Raw genomic sequence first — 14,127 nt, 5'->3', positions numbered from 1 at the left:
CCTAGGAAGTGGCAGGAAAGTATGTGCAATGCAAGGAGGGAGTAGTGAAATGGTGAGAACCAGGTCTTTTGACAGATGAATCAGCAGCTGCACAACAGGACAGAACGAGTACAGAGGCTAGAATATGTAAAAGGTAGAAGAGGGAGGGGAGAAGAGGGGAATGATGGGGAGGAAAGGAGAAGACAGTAAAGATAATGAAGGGAGGGAAGAGAGAGATAATTGCTGGAGACAATTCCCAATTGCATAGTTCAGAGAAACTAGTGCTGCAAGGGAGTATCCAAATGACTCGCATAGCAAAACAACTCTTGAGGAAATTTGTGTTGTGGTGCACAGAAAGTTCAGCAACCAGACTCTCAAGTTTGCAGATTGACTCAGTTTGGCAGTGGCCATTCATTCATGCAAGTAGATGAATGGTTCCTTACCATGCCCACATTGAATGGTTCGTTGGTATGTAGAGTAAAGGGACTAAATTGCATGGAATGCTGTACAGTAATTGCAGAATAGCTGATATACAACATGGCTTTCACATTTGGCCCTGCCTTTTGCAGGGTAGGAAATGCCCGACTGGACTGCAGTAGGAGGTGGTAGACTTCAGACAATGTGAGTAGGATTTTGGGTAGGATATCCCTCAACTCAAGGCAAGAGAAGAGGTAGCCAAAGTTCTGGTGAACGAAGTGGTTAAGCCTTTCAAGGCCAGGGTGATACTGGGTGATCAGGAGTGCTGGTTGGTTAACAGGTCTACTGGTAAAAGAGGAGCTAGTATGAGAGATCTGTTTGTGGATGAACTGCATAGGATACTGTCTTCAATAAAGGCTCTGGTAACATCGTCAGTATATTTTGACAGCTCCTCCCTTCCTCTGTAGATGCGGCATTTGCAAGTTACGAGGCTGTAAGGAAGTGATGTTTTGATATGGAAATGCATGGCAGCTGTCAAAGTAGAGGTACTGTTGATGGTTGCTGTGCTTGATATGAACAGACTTTCTTATGTAGCAACACACTGCAAGGTAATCAGTCATCAGTTGTTGGAGTTTTGCCAGACAGAGAAAGTATCCACTAGAGTTCCACCAGATTATCACCGTACATGATTCTGGAGGCAATGCAAAGATGATAAGTATACGTTACTTTTCTATTGATGTATGTTCTGTCTAAGAGTGAAATATCACTTCTACATTCATGGACTCAGGTTCTTAAAACATATCATAGACAAGTGCCTGTACGATTTAACGTTGCACCAATAACTACTGACCTCAACCATTTCTTTTATTCATTTTCTTCAATCATCAAGAGGAAAGCGCCAATCTTTAGTCTATACCAATTGGTTATTTAGAATAACAATTTTAAAAACTGAAGTGAACAATGTTTATTTACAATTTTAACAAATACACATATGGTTCATGAGACATATCTCCCAAAATATGCATCTTCAAATCCTACGTTAGTTCCTGTAACTGGCTTCACACTAGATGCTACACAGAATGCAGAATGTGTTTTAATGATGTCCCGAACTCTCTTGACTAGGTTTGCCGTATTGCTTTTCCCACCACTCAATGAACTGCTTTTTACGTTGTTCCCTTCGTGCAAAATACTCCGGATACTGTGCTTTCTCTAGTGGGTGCCAATAATCCAAAACCCAATCAGGTGGTTCCACTTCTCTTGCATACGCTACACCTCCTGGAGACCTCGCAACTGCAACAGAAATTAAAATATAATAAGAAAGTTCTTGCTTCTTTTTTTTATATATTCCATGTTATTTCAGTTTTAATTTATAAATTATTTTTTGTCAAATCCTCCATTCCATGATAGTGTGCCTTTTGTTGCAAATAATGAGAAGTAATTTAACAATTTTTTAGAGGAAGAAAACAAATATGTTTAGCTTTGGAACTTTTTTAATCACAGGTCATAAAGAGTATGGATTGTAACAGCAATATTTTCTCTTGTGTTGCAGGAATGCAATGAAATTTCTCCCTTAACTGTCAGAATCTTGCAACAGATAACCTAGTACTACTTGCACAAATTAGAGAAATGGAAAGGAACAAATGAAACTGTTACATCATATCGTAACAGAAAAAACATTAGCATAGTTCACTAAGGATTTTGTATCAGTATGGTGTGCTTCAATATTAACATGATCATCTATTAGAAACTACACGGGGAATCATAAAACAGAAGTGACAAATGGATCTGATGATTTTAAAAAAAAAAGTACTTACTGCACAGAACTAGATGGGGTAATTTAAGATGGTTATCCTAAACTTTGCAAGTGGCTTTGCATTAAAAAGGTCAAAATTTTAAATCATATAAAATAGTACAGCCCAGATGGTGAACTGAGAACGCACGCATAAATCACCATAAGTAAAATACATATTGGGCCAGGGAGAGGGACAAACTGTCATGGTCATATTGTATGCACACTGCAAACTTATGCTTATGAGCCAAAACATTATAACCACACGCTTAATAATCTGTTTGTCCACATTTGGAGTGCAATATAACAGCAATTCCACATGGCATGGTCTTAAGTTCTTGTTAGGTTTCCTAAGGTATGTGGCACCAGAAGCCTATGCACAGGTCACATATTTCCCACAAGTTATGGTTTGGTGATGTGTGGACGCTAAGCTGATGTCCGACAGTGTCACAGATGTGTTTCACGAGGTTCCGAAGAGGCGTATTTGTTGGCCAAGACATCAATGTGAGCTCACTAGAAAGCCGCTCAGAACACAGTAGCATTATCTGGCGTTACGACACAAAGATAGCTCTCCTGATGGAAGACGCCAACACTGCCGGGGAACACACCATGCACGAAGATTTATATGTGGCCTGCAATAATTTTTACATAGTACACAGCTGTCATGGTGTCTTCAATTATCATAACAGGTCCTATTGGGGCACATGTGCATAGCATACTACTGCCTCCACTGACCTGTGCTTGTTTCAATCAGCTGTTTGTCTCAGAGGTGTAAATGTAAATGTAAAATTATGTCAATGCATTCAATGACATATACAGTAGTAGCTTTTCACTGATACATTCCTGAAAACATGAGAACGAGTTTTACTGAAGATTTGGATTTATCTCCTGTGGGACTATAAGACAATGAAACCTCAAGACACTGATTCTATAGAAAATATAATGCACAAAATTCCTGAAAGTTAAAATTAAATTACAATGATAAAAGTTATTTTTTCATTGAAGTGGTATACTAAACAAATGTGTTCATTAAGCTGGCACAGGAAACACAAAAGCCTTTGTATATTATAAATCCCTATGCTGCAAAGTGTGGGAAACCAATTCCAGGCAAGAGACTTGAGTATTTCCAGCAGCAAAATATATGTAGCAAACAAGAAAGTATTTTTTTAACCAAAGTAATGTATAGAGAAGATATCAAGATAGTTTCATTTGGTTTGGCTCAGGAAGTAAATATAAATAATTAGATTCACTTACATGTAGATCGAGTTCCAATTGGTGAACAAACAAATAAAACAACAATTTTATACTGAAATATCAGAATGCTGTTGTAGTTCAAAAATATAAGACAAACACATTTGAGCTTGAAGACAGACAGAGAACACGAAGAGAGGAAATGGTGAAAAGTTGTCTACAGTACGGGAAAAATATAGAGGCAACTAAGTAAGCTGAATAATTCCCAATAGATACAGAATTTGGGACAGGAGAGGTTGGGGGGGATTAGCACAAACAATAAGCAAACCAGGACCATATGCCCAAGTATGGGAGAAATAGCAGAAAGAGAATAGAATAAATAACAACAACAATGAAGGAAAAGTAATTTTGCTACTTACCATAAAGAAGTCACATCAAGTTACAGACAGGCACAATTAAAAGACACTCACATTCAGATTTTGGCCACAGCCTTCATCACTAAACCACACACACACACACACACACACACACACACACACACACACACAAACAAACAAGCAAGCAAGAAAGCAAGCACATCTCAGAGGCATATGACCACCAACTCCAGCATTTCAGGCCGGTACGCCATTCCAGCCCAAGATGCTGGAGTTGGCGGTTGTTTGTGCATGAGGTGTGCTTGCTTGTGTGTGTGTGTGTGTGTGTGTGTGTGTGTGTGTGTGTTTTACTGATGATGGCTGTGGTTGAAAGCTTTATGCGAGTGTCTTAATTGCGTCTGTCTGCAACTTGACACGTCTTCTTCATGGTAAGTAGGAGTCTGTATTTTCCTACATTGCTGATACGCCAACCAGGAGTTTCCATTGTTTGATAGAATAAATATATGCTTACAAGGAGAATTTGGAATGTATGAAGGCAACCACAGGGGGATATGGAATTTCCTAATTAAAGGGACAGAAGATAGAGGAGCAGGAAAATGATGAAGGGGCAGAAAATGGAGATCTGCAGAATAAAACCACAGGAAATGCCAAAGATACATTTTGTCTTCCACATATCAGAAGCTATTGATGGTTTGGAAGGACCATACACCATGGATCCCTGACAGTTGATATTCAATACACCAGGATGTACCAACAGGATTGAATAGGCAGAATATTTGAGAACAAATTCTTTTGTGACAGCACTGTTGTATAAAACATTCTTTGACTTCTTGCCACTTCAGTTCAGGGTATAACTTCAAACATTCAATGATTTCCACCACTGTCATCATCAGGAGCAACTGACCATCAAAATTGCTGCTGCAGAGGTCAACGTCTGCAATGAAGGTGGCACCACTCTTGCCTTAGTGTAAACATTGCAACGAATATTAGTGGCTCTTCTCTGAGCAGATGATACACCCTGTTAAGGACAGTCTCTGCCTCAGGATGCCTGGAATTTACAACATCTCATGTGAATGTGGCAGCAATTACATTGGTCAGTCCACCCGCACCATTTCCGACCACAGTGCAGAACATCGACATTACATTAAAAATCATGTGCTGGAGAAATCCGCTGTTGCTGAGCACAGGCTCCCACATAATTCTCTATAATTAAAGAGGCTGTAGAAATAAAAGTGTGTAACAAAACTTTCAACCATGATGGCAGATACAATCTTAGCAGTGCTTGGAAGCGACCTCTTGATGCAGGGAAGAGCTACAGATATTCGTTGCAATGTTTACACTACAGCAGGAATGGTGGCAACACCAGCACAGACTTTGACACCATCTGTGACAACATGATGTAACTACCAACCAATCAAAAGCTGCCTTTGGGCTATACCAGGCCACCACAGCAGTGATTTTGACAGTCAGTTGCTCCTGATGATGGCAATGGTGGAAATCGTCGAAAGCTCACGGATTTACCCTGAATTGATGCAGCAAGAAGTCCAAGAATGTTTTATACAAGACACAATATTTGTAAATTTCATACATCAACAAATACATGTGATATCAACACCATGGCAAGACGTATGACAGCTATTTCTCTTTACAAGCAGATAACCACTCATCGTTTAATTACAACTCATTTACCTTTAGAGACATACCATGTTTACCAACTCCATTTTTAAACAATGAAACAATGTCACAATGTTGACTTTTACAAGAAACTGCTTGACAATTTGATGTCGCAAAACAAGCAACATTAACATGGACCCAAAACAAGTGTGAAAAGCAATAAAATATTGAGTGTATCATTGTAGATGCTCACGAACAATATGGAAATATGACTAATTAATAAAAATAAATTATTTAACACTACAGCTAACACTTGTGTTATATAGCATAATGTGTGTACCATTATTAAATCATAAGGCAAACAAAACACAGTTATCTGGAAACTTATCAGTTTAGGTCTACACACACACACACACACACACACACACACACAGTGTATGATATTTAAAAACATTACAAAATGTAATCTTCAATTACTCAACTTAGCACTAATGTAGCTGTAAAGAGCACAGTCTCCTTAAATATTACACTTAATACTTGATAAATATTACTATTTGCAAGCAAGGGAAATGTCCAATTCCGGTGGTATTGTTGGTGTAGCAGAATTCTGTAATTTAAATTGTTTTGGAAAGATGCTGTGTTTTTTTTTATTGTTGTATATTTAGCTTGTTCTCTCTGTAACCCCCCAACTTCTCACGGTTGTCTTGTTAGTTTTATTTTATTCTTGCAGTGAGACGTTATTGTGTCATTTTTATTGGTGTGTGTATGTAGTGACATCATTGTCGTCATTTTGTATACGCCGGAAGTAGCCATTTCTGCCATATTGATGATGTTAAGAGTCAAAGCAGACCGGTGGAATCTGACACTTCTGTAAAGTCGAAATATTGTCATAGATTTATCATATTATCGTTATAAATTTTTTTTATACATTAGGCCAGCTGTGTGGTGCTTAACTTATTTGGGTCCATTTTGTGCTAGTTTATTTTTACACTTTGAAGTGTTCTTGATATTTGGTATGAGGCAAAAACAGTTATTGCAGTTTAAAATCTCCTAGTGAGTTAGGCTGAGATTCCTGGTGCAGAAATAGTAGCTCAACTGCAGATAACGATACCAAAAGCCTACAACCCCAAAAAAGGAATCAGACATTTCCCTTGACCTATACAGCTCACCCACAGCTACTGATACTAAAAAACCTTGGCAGTCTCATGTTGTTGCCACAAATGCGACAGCTAACATTCATCAGTGAGAGTGAAAATCTGAAGAAACTGTATGACATACATAGTATCATCACCCATCTCAAAACACAGTGATAAGACTTGTGAACATCACTGTCATATCCATACCTAACAGAAGAAGCAATTTAAAAAAATTAAGAGTTCTTTCCGCACAACAAACACCAAACTAATCAGAGCTAACAAAAATGCCACAAACACATAAACAAAAAAAAATCTTAATAACTCACTGAAAACGCTTCACAACCCATGTTATCGCACCACCTACCTAAACTCTAAACCACTTTCACACGATCACAATGAGAACTCAAATGACCCCAATACCACAAGTTAAACTCATCACGTCCACATCCACCACAAGAAGGCACCATCAAATATAACAATACAACATCTACAAATACAACCAACTCAAAAACTCAGTGCCATAGTAACACCATACATCACTGTGTCACAGGTCAAAGCACATGGGTGGAATCGGACAGTTCTGTTGACCTATTTTTTCTGATGAGTAGAAATTGTATGTATTTTGATATTCCAAGGTAGCACAATTTCTGTTAATGGATGTTATGTGAGACTCATACACCAAGCCGTTAACAAAAACCACTGCTGATAATATTAGCAGAAAAATTTCCTCTTCTAGTTTAGTTTTCTAGTACAACAGGATCTTGAAGTCACAATAGAGGTTATGTGCAGTCTGCAAGCTTATTCTTGAGGTCTAAAACAGAAGAAATCAGAAGAAGCAAGATTCATCTAGGAGTTGTGAGGGGACAGTGGCAGGCCTGATTCTTTCTGGATAAAGAGGAATATTTGATACTAGTCATTGGCTTTGACCAGTGATGCAGGAAACATGCAAGATAAGCCGTCAAGGATATGGTGACTATAATGTGATATCAGAGGTGAATTTATCAAACAGACTACGCTAAGAGCAATCTGCCGCCAGAAGCAGGGTTTTGCTTTCACATTCATTGGCTTTGCCAATGCACAAGCAAACTTTCATCTCCCAACCTAACCTAGGTCAAAGGCTAAGCTACAGACGAATGTTACCACAACCAGTATTTTCTTCCACATTTGCTGTCTTCGCCAGCTCACAAATGGTAAAAATACGCACTAAAAAGAGATGTCACAGCAGCCTTTAACATTACATCACTGGTCAACATGTAAGATTAGCTTCTTTCTTACAGTACAGCCACCAGGTCTATGCCTCGTACTTCATATCAAGCTTTTAAACTCACAACAAAAGCCATGGCTAACACCCCCAAATAGATCAAGAACTGCCTTAACACACATTCAAATTCAAACAGTCTGAGTAAAGCACAACAAAATGAAACACTTCATTTGACAATATCAACATTCGTTTATCATTAAGGGCAGCAATCTGACACACACACACACACACACACACACACACACACACACACACACACACAGAGAGAGAGAGAGAGAGAGAGAGAGAGAGAGAGAGAGAGAGAGAGAGAGAGCAGAAAGGGTAGCAAAGGCTGCCTTGCCAGTACATAAACTTGCTTTCATTAAGCTGACAAACATTTTAGTGTAACACTGCCATTTATAACAAGTATACATCTAGATATGTAAGACAACCATAAAAGATCAGAATGAACTATACTTGATTCCAACACATGTCCAGATGTGGCTGCAGCTCATGATTTTCATACAGGTGAACAACTGTGAAGTTGGTACAAATGTGCCCAAATTGTTTAATTCTAGAGAGTCCTACAGACTTTTTTTTCTCCAAATTATATCTCAAAATACAGTGTAGGCAGTTCTAACACCCACATTGCAGAAGCTGTCATAATGCACCTCAAGATGGCAATGAAAAATGTCTTAAATAATGAATTCTAAACAGTAAACACTATTACAAGCAAAGAACTTATGAGCAACTGGAAGAAACAAAATGTTTTACACTCTTATTTCATCCAATCATTAGGTGGTGATACTTATGTTACCGTATTCTGGTGCAGTCTAGGGAGACATTTACAATCTTAGCATGCATTTTCTACCATTCATAGAATCTCTAATGCCAGAAACAAAACGTAGATATCTCCAACACTATCAAAGCAATATTAAACATCGAATAGTGAGGTGTCACAGCATAATAGAGAGATACAGAAATAAAAACTGAAGAGTGGTGGGTCACCCACTCTAGATTCCCTTATACTGTAAGCAGTGGAATGTGAAAATCATATCGAGGTTCGCATGACTACCTGAAGTTCATTGAGATGAGCCATCTAAAGGCCATGAGAACTGTACTCTAGAAACTATGACCTCAAACTCTGCTACAAGGAGATAACTGGCATTTAAAGAGACAACCTCAAGACTAGTTACTATCTGTCTGAAAAACAGCATTCAGTATTAACAGTTCTATGAAAGTTGACTGTGATTATTAAAATCCACCTGCCAAATATCTAAAATACTTCTTGGTAATTTAAATCAAAATTACATTTTCATATATCTTCTGACATAGCTACAGTTTGAGCCTTTAACACAAGCCACCCATGTCCAGATTTATACTGTGGAAGTAGATTATGCACATATTTAACAAATTAGTATGAAAGCTCTCAACTGTTAGGAGTAATGTCTGCAAGAAGTGGAAATAATGTGCTATACAAATAAGTTAAATTTTTACATGAAAATCTGAGGTTCATTACTGTATTTATTGAAATCCACAATCTCTTTAAACGTGATCCTATGTATTATGTTCACTTATATGTACGGTAACTAAAGTACTAAAGTGAAGATCAGTTTTCTATATTTTATTTACTAGATGTAGCAGGTACATTACAGTTCCTTTGTAACAGGCATATATTTGCTTAACAAATGTCAAAAAGGGTCTATTTTATGGTGCCACAACTATATAATTAATATGTAAAATCAATTACTCCAACAGAGCGAAATTAGCAGTATTTATCTTTCCAAGTGTTTATATAAAAGTAGCAGCCTGTTCACCTTCATCAGCTATAGTAAGCTTTGCCACCAGTTAAATGGCCAGTTGCCTGTAACAAACTGCCATTGACACAACACATACAATGAAACCTTCAAGGGTATGTACTACTGCTTGCTAGTTGCCAGGCAACTCTGCTTGCAGCAATAAGAGATTTGACAGCTGATGTATCACCATTTGTTTTACATATTAATTGTATAGCTGTGAAAATGGACCCTTGAACATCCTGTATGATCATGCAAGAGATTGTCATCTTGATGCTAGTGAATGTGTGACATTAACTTAACACCACAACTGATGAAGCCTGTATGGAGATATGACTAGCTACTTTTTACATGTTATCCTACAACTGATGTCTCATTTGATAATACTTGGAAGTACAGATACGTAGGAACAGGCAGAAGTGCTGGGGAGGGAGAGGTAACTACTGACTTCATGCACGTACATCAGTTAACAATACACACCATTTTCGTATTTCCAAATTGATATGAGACCCTAAAAAAATTCGTTAAACTGAAAGGCTGGCAACTAACTTTGTACTGTAAGAGCATCACAGTCCATTCCCTACTCCTTTGTTGCAAATTGCGATGTTTGAGAGTTTCAACCTAGGCGCAAATTAAAACTATAAATATAATATGTCAGCAACAACACATTTTGGGATTTAACTCACATTTTTTCGGTTGGTAATGCTGTTTCATGAATAACTCTCTTTCACCTTCCTCCAGCAGCACTCGGGCTTCTCTCATATCTTTCACATTGCGATTTTCGTCAAATCGATGGCGTAGGAGAACTGCTTGGTATCGAAACGCTGGACTGAAGAGAAGAATAAATAAAGGCTGGACTCTTTATAGATATTATTACGACTACAAATATGAAATTTCGCCATGCAGAATACTGGTGGCAACAGAGATTTCGTTATTCCGCTTTACTAACCGCCTGTCGTAAAATGACTCCAAATTTCTTAGAGCTCGTTTATAAAGACTGCATACTTTCCTAGTGTGGGACACCAACTCCATTGGTATCGCCATATTCTAAAGTAATCAGGCAGTCACAAAATACCAGCTGATAGTACCGTGTATGATCGCACCACGGTCGGATAGGTTATGATCGTCAGTTGTTCCATGGGAGACTCTGGTGGTAGCATGTTTCAATCGTTTGTCAGTTGTTTGTTTGTTTATTTTAATTCGAAATGTATGTTGTTATGGCTTACTAATACAAAACCCTGATTATTGCATTTATAAAAAGTAACATTATGGTTACCCGTAAGCGAGGTATTTGAACAATAGCTAATAAGAAAATATGATTCTCGTATTTCTACCAAATATGACTGGCTGCTGGAAATGCCACCACCAATTATTTACACTACTGTCCCCAATCTACCGCTGTTTTTAAATGATAGAAGCTCGTATGTTGTGGAAATCTTTAAGACGAAACTGAACCTGGACGAGTACTCCTCGATGCCACAATCATTGGCAGAGGACGAGGTTCCTAAACAAAGCAAACGAAAGGTAAGACAAAGCGTCACACGTGAAATGTTATTTGGCTGCACACTTTGATCTTGTGATTAAGTGTATATCCCTTCTTAGACAAAGAGAAGATGCAGCTCTGCAAACCAGACACATGAAGAAAGGAGAAATTCTAGTAGAGAAGATAGCCCAGTTCGTGATGTATCTCCGGGGTGCAACCGGCATCGACATCAGAAGCAGAAGCTGCATAAAGTCATGGTTCACGCAACTGCTGAAGGACCATTATCTCCCACAGCTGGATCACAGCGGTATGTTCAAACAGTTTTGAAAACGATTACTAAATTAATTTCATTTTAGAAGCGGCCCCGTGAGTTTCCAGAAGAGTGTATGTTTGCAGTTAATCCAAACTTAAGCGCGTACTTGAAAACATCACATTTATGTCGGTAACATACCTTTTACTTTTTAGATTTATGGTGATATTATGTTAGAGAGAGTCATGTTATAAAATACTATTTGTTCTTGATTTTATAGGACAAAAAGTACATCATCATCACCAAATTTACTCTACCTGTCAGCAGTCGCAATTAGTTCCAGTAGTTGTACATTTCAGAGAGTGTGTGTTTTAACTGCCTGGATCACGAGGATGGCAGGACTTTGTAGTCTAAACCTTGTCAGTTACATCCTATATACCAATTAAAAAACTGATTAGGCCTAACCTGTTGAAACAAAATATGAAATCAGTAGATATGTTCTTCATGGGAAAAATTCTTAGTGAGAAAGTGTTATGAGCAATCCAAATGCCACACCTACTCCATGCCCTGTGGGACTACAACCTGTGCCTAGTCCTGATGCTGCTAGGAGCTGAACTGGTGCCTTCCAGCCAGGAGGCATCTGCCAAATGACTTCTACAGATGTTAGAGTATCTACTTCGGGGCCCATGGTTTGCACCTGGACCCGACTTTCTGATGAGCTGCTGCCTGCCCTGTGCTCGTGCACTCAGCTGCTTTCTGGATTCTGCCTGTGGGTCACTGTCACAACATCCTACACTGGGTTTCTTGGTTCACCTCTGCATGCTTGATGCTTCATGCAGTAAGTTGCGCATCTGCACTATATGGTTTAATTGACTTGTTACATAGCTCACTGTTTCAGCATGTTGGTCTCCTGCCAGGACCTAATGTGCACTGCACTCCCCAAGGAGCTGATAACATAAGTTCATCACCGTTGTTCCTTGCCTAGTGTGGCGAATCTGTCCGCTATCTATCTCCTGAGGCCGCATGCTGATCTAACCATACATCATCGTCTAGGTCCAGCATGCATTGTATGCCATTAATAAATGAACTATTGTTGTTCATTGTTGCTGTGTCTGTAAAACAGTCACCCCTCTGGAGTCGGATGCTGTAAGAGGAGACAGGGCCCGATCCACTTTGGCTTTCCCCACTTTACATTCAGCTCCCACTAGCTTAGTTAATCCTTTTAGGCAAGGTACTGAAGAATAAACTATCATTCATCGATAATCTGCTGCCCTACCAACCATCCTGCTTGAAATCATGACCTGCAGTATGATAAATAAAGACTCCAGCCAGCCTGACCCCATTGCAATGGCGTCAGAAGTGGCCACTGGATTCAAAGTACATCAAGCTGCAATGTACTGCATCGTCAGGACAGTGGGGATGAGCGCAGTAACTATTTTTGAATGTGTGTTTTTTCTGCAAGTGCAATAGCCAGTCACCTGGGCTGTCCTGCGGGGCTTAGGTCAGATTTGTTAGGCTAGATGAGAGAACAGATTTAAGCCACTTTAAGGGATATGCAAGTGAAGACTATGTTGATTGGTATGCATGAATTGAGGTGCACACAGTGTAATTCATTATGTCATAGTGCACTGTGTATGGAATCGGTCCCAATAACGTGCTCTAAATGCCACGTACATATGGGTATTATGCTAGACAGTGATGGACTGTGCATGACTCGTGATTAGGCACAAGAACTAAGTAATACTATGATAGTGTTGCAGTTAGATGTAGTTCTGCTGATCCCATTTTTTCCCTCCAGTTTTTTGTTTGTAAGATAAATGGTTTACAATGACAGAATCAAAAACACAGGTGGGTACAGAATCAAAAACACGGGGGGTACCAGTAAGGACACAGTATAATCTTTCTTGGGTCAGGTAGCTCAGTTGGCAGTAGATAATACAGAGCATCGTAAGAAGTTGGATGTTGTAAGAAAGGATATGACCTCATCCAGTTTGGCTTTTCGCATCTTAGATTCAACTTCTGCTAGCCTAGTTAATCTTTTTAGGCTAGACGGTGGAGGATATACCAGCATTCATCGAGAACCTGTTGTGACATGATGAACTATATTTGTCATGGCTGATGTATTTTGGTCGAGAAGGCTAAGCGCACACTGCCCAGGCACTGCTATGGGGGACCTGTTGGTGGGCAGCCATATATACTTTTCCATATATACTTACTGAATTTGACTTGTCATCTCTCAGCATCAACTGTTCTCTTGTTGCAGCTGCAGGATCTCATCACCACCGATTTGTAAAAATTACTTGCACCTTCCATGTTTAATGGATGTAATCTGAAAAAATGTTTTTGCAACTTAAATTGGTCTTGTTTTCGGGGTCACCAATTATGTAGGTCAGAAATCCAACCCACATATACTTAGAGACATTTATTTTTACTTGAATTAATGTCAGAATTACAGTTCTAAATAAAAAATAAAAAAAAGAAATACAATGAATAAACATCAAACCATGGAAATCAGTTACTCATCCAAAGAACAAACAATGCACTTCACTGGTCAGTCTCTTGTTCCCACAAGTGTATCGAGCTCTTTGTCATATCAGAAAATCTTGAGTCTAATCACATGAAAGTATTGTTTGCTAAGCAATACATTATGGAATTCTTCAAAATAAATTTGTACAAAACCAAAGAAGCCAAAGCTTCATTTGTAAATATAAGACAATGCCTATATTAATCTATTAAACAATGTAAAACATTGACCTCAGCAGCAGTAGTATAATCTGCGAATGGAAGATGACCACATATTTTTCGAAAGACAAATTTTGGTAAAAACCTTGTCCGATAATGTGTCAAATACAGTAAGT

At 38.7% G+C, this 14,127-nt stretch overlaps 2 protein-coding genes across 2 annotated transcripts in view; one reads left to right on the top strand and one right to left on the bottom strand.

The window, feature by feature from the left end:
* Nucleotides 1–1,345: 1,345 nt before the first annotated feature.
* LOC126195815 (NADH dehydrogenase [ubiquinone] 1 beta subcomplex subunit 9) lies at nt 1,346–10,671 on the bottom strand. The gene is made up of 3 exons (XM_049934456.1): nt 10,486–10,671; nt 10,223–10,365; nt 1,346–1,686 (listed from the first exon to the last, which is right to left on the bottom strand). Exons 1-3 carry the CDS (start codon nt 10,578–10,580, stop codon nt 1,490–1,492), a joined length of 435 nt encoding a protein of 144 aa, XP_049790413.1. The 5' UTR covers nt 10,581–10,671; the 3' UTR covers nt 1,346–1,489.
* A 29-nt stretch (nt 10,672–10,700) lies between these two features.
* LOC126195814 (centrosomal protein of 89 kDa-like) overlaps nt 10,701–14,127 on the top strand; it is a 126,199-nt gene continuing 122,772 nt past the window's right edge. Inside the window, exons 1-2 of the mRNA XM_049934455.1 lie at nt 10,701–11,060; nt 11,139–11,326. Of these exons, the coding sequence (XP_049790412.1) occupies nt 10,893–11,060; nt 11,139–11,326 (356 nt within the window). The 5' untranslated portion in view covers nt 10,701–10,892. The remainder of the gene's footprint in view (nt 11,061–11,138; nt 11,327–14,127) is intronic.

Source organism: Schistocerca nitens, chromosome 7, assembly GCF_023898315.1.
Source record: "Schistocerca nitens isolate TAMUIC-IGC-003100 chromosome 7, iqSchNite1.1, whole genome shotgun sequence".
In the NCBI taxonomy this organism is placed as follows: Eukaryota; Metazoa; Arthropoda; class Insecta; order Orthoptera; family Acrididae; genus Schistocerca; species Schistocerca nitens.
Note: the sequence above shows the minus strand (reverse complement) of the source record. Positions and strands in the feature narration are given on the sequence as shown.

Excerpts from the sequence above, each read along its gene's own strand:
- LOC126195815 (XM_049934456.1), bottom strand. The coding sequence starts at position 10,580 with ATGGCGATACCAATGGAGTTGGTGTCCCACACTAGGAAAGTATGCAGT. Across the intron at positions 10,366-10,485 it reads GAGTCATTTTACGACAGGCG|TCCAGCGTTTCGATACCAAG; the intron begins GTTAGTAAAGCG and ends TCTTCTCTTCAG. Across the intron at positions 1,687-10,222 it reads GCATTACCAACCGAAAAAAT|TTGCGAGGTCTCCAGGAGGT; the intron begins GTGAGTTAAATC and ends TTTCTGTTGCAG.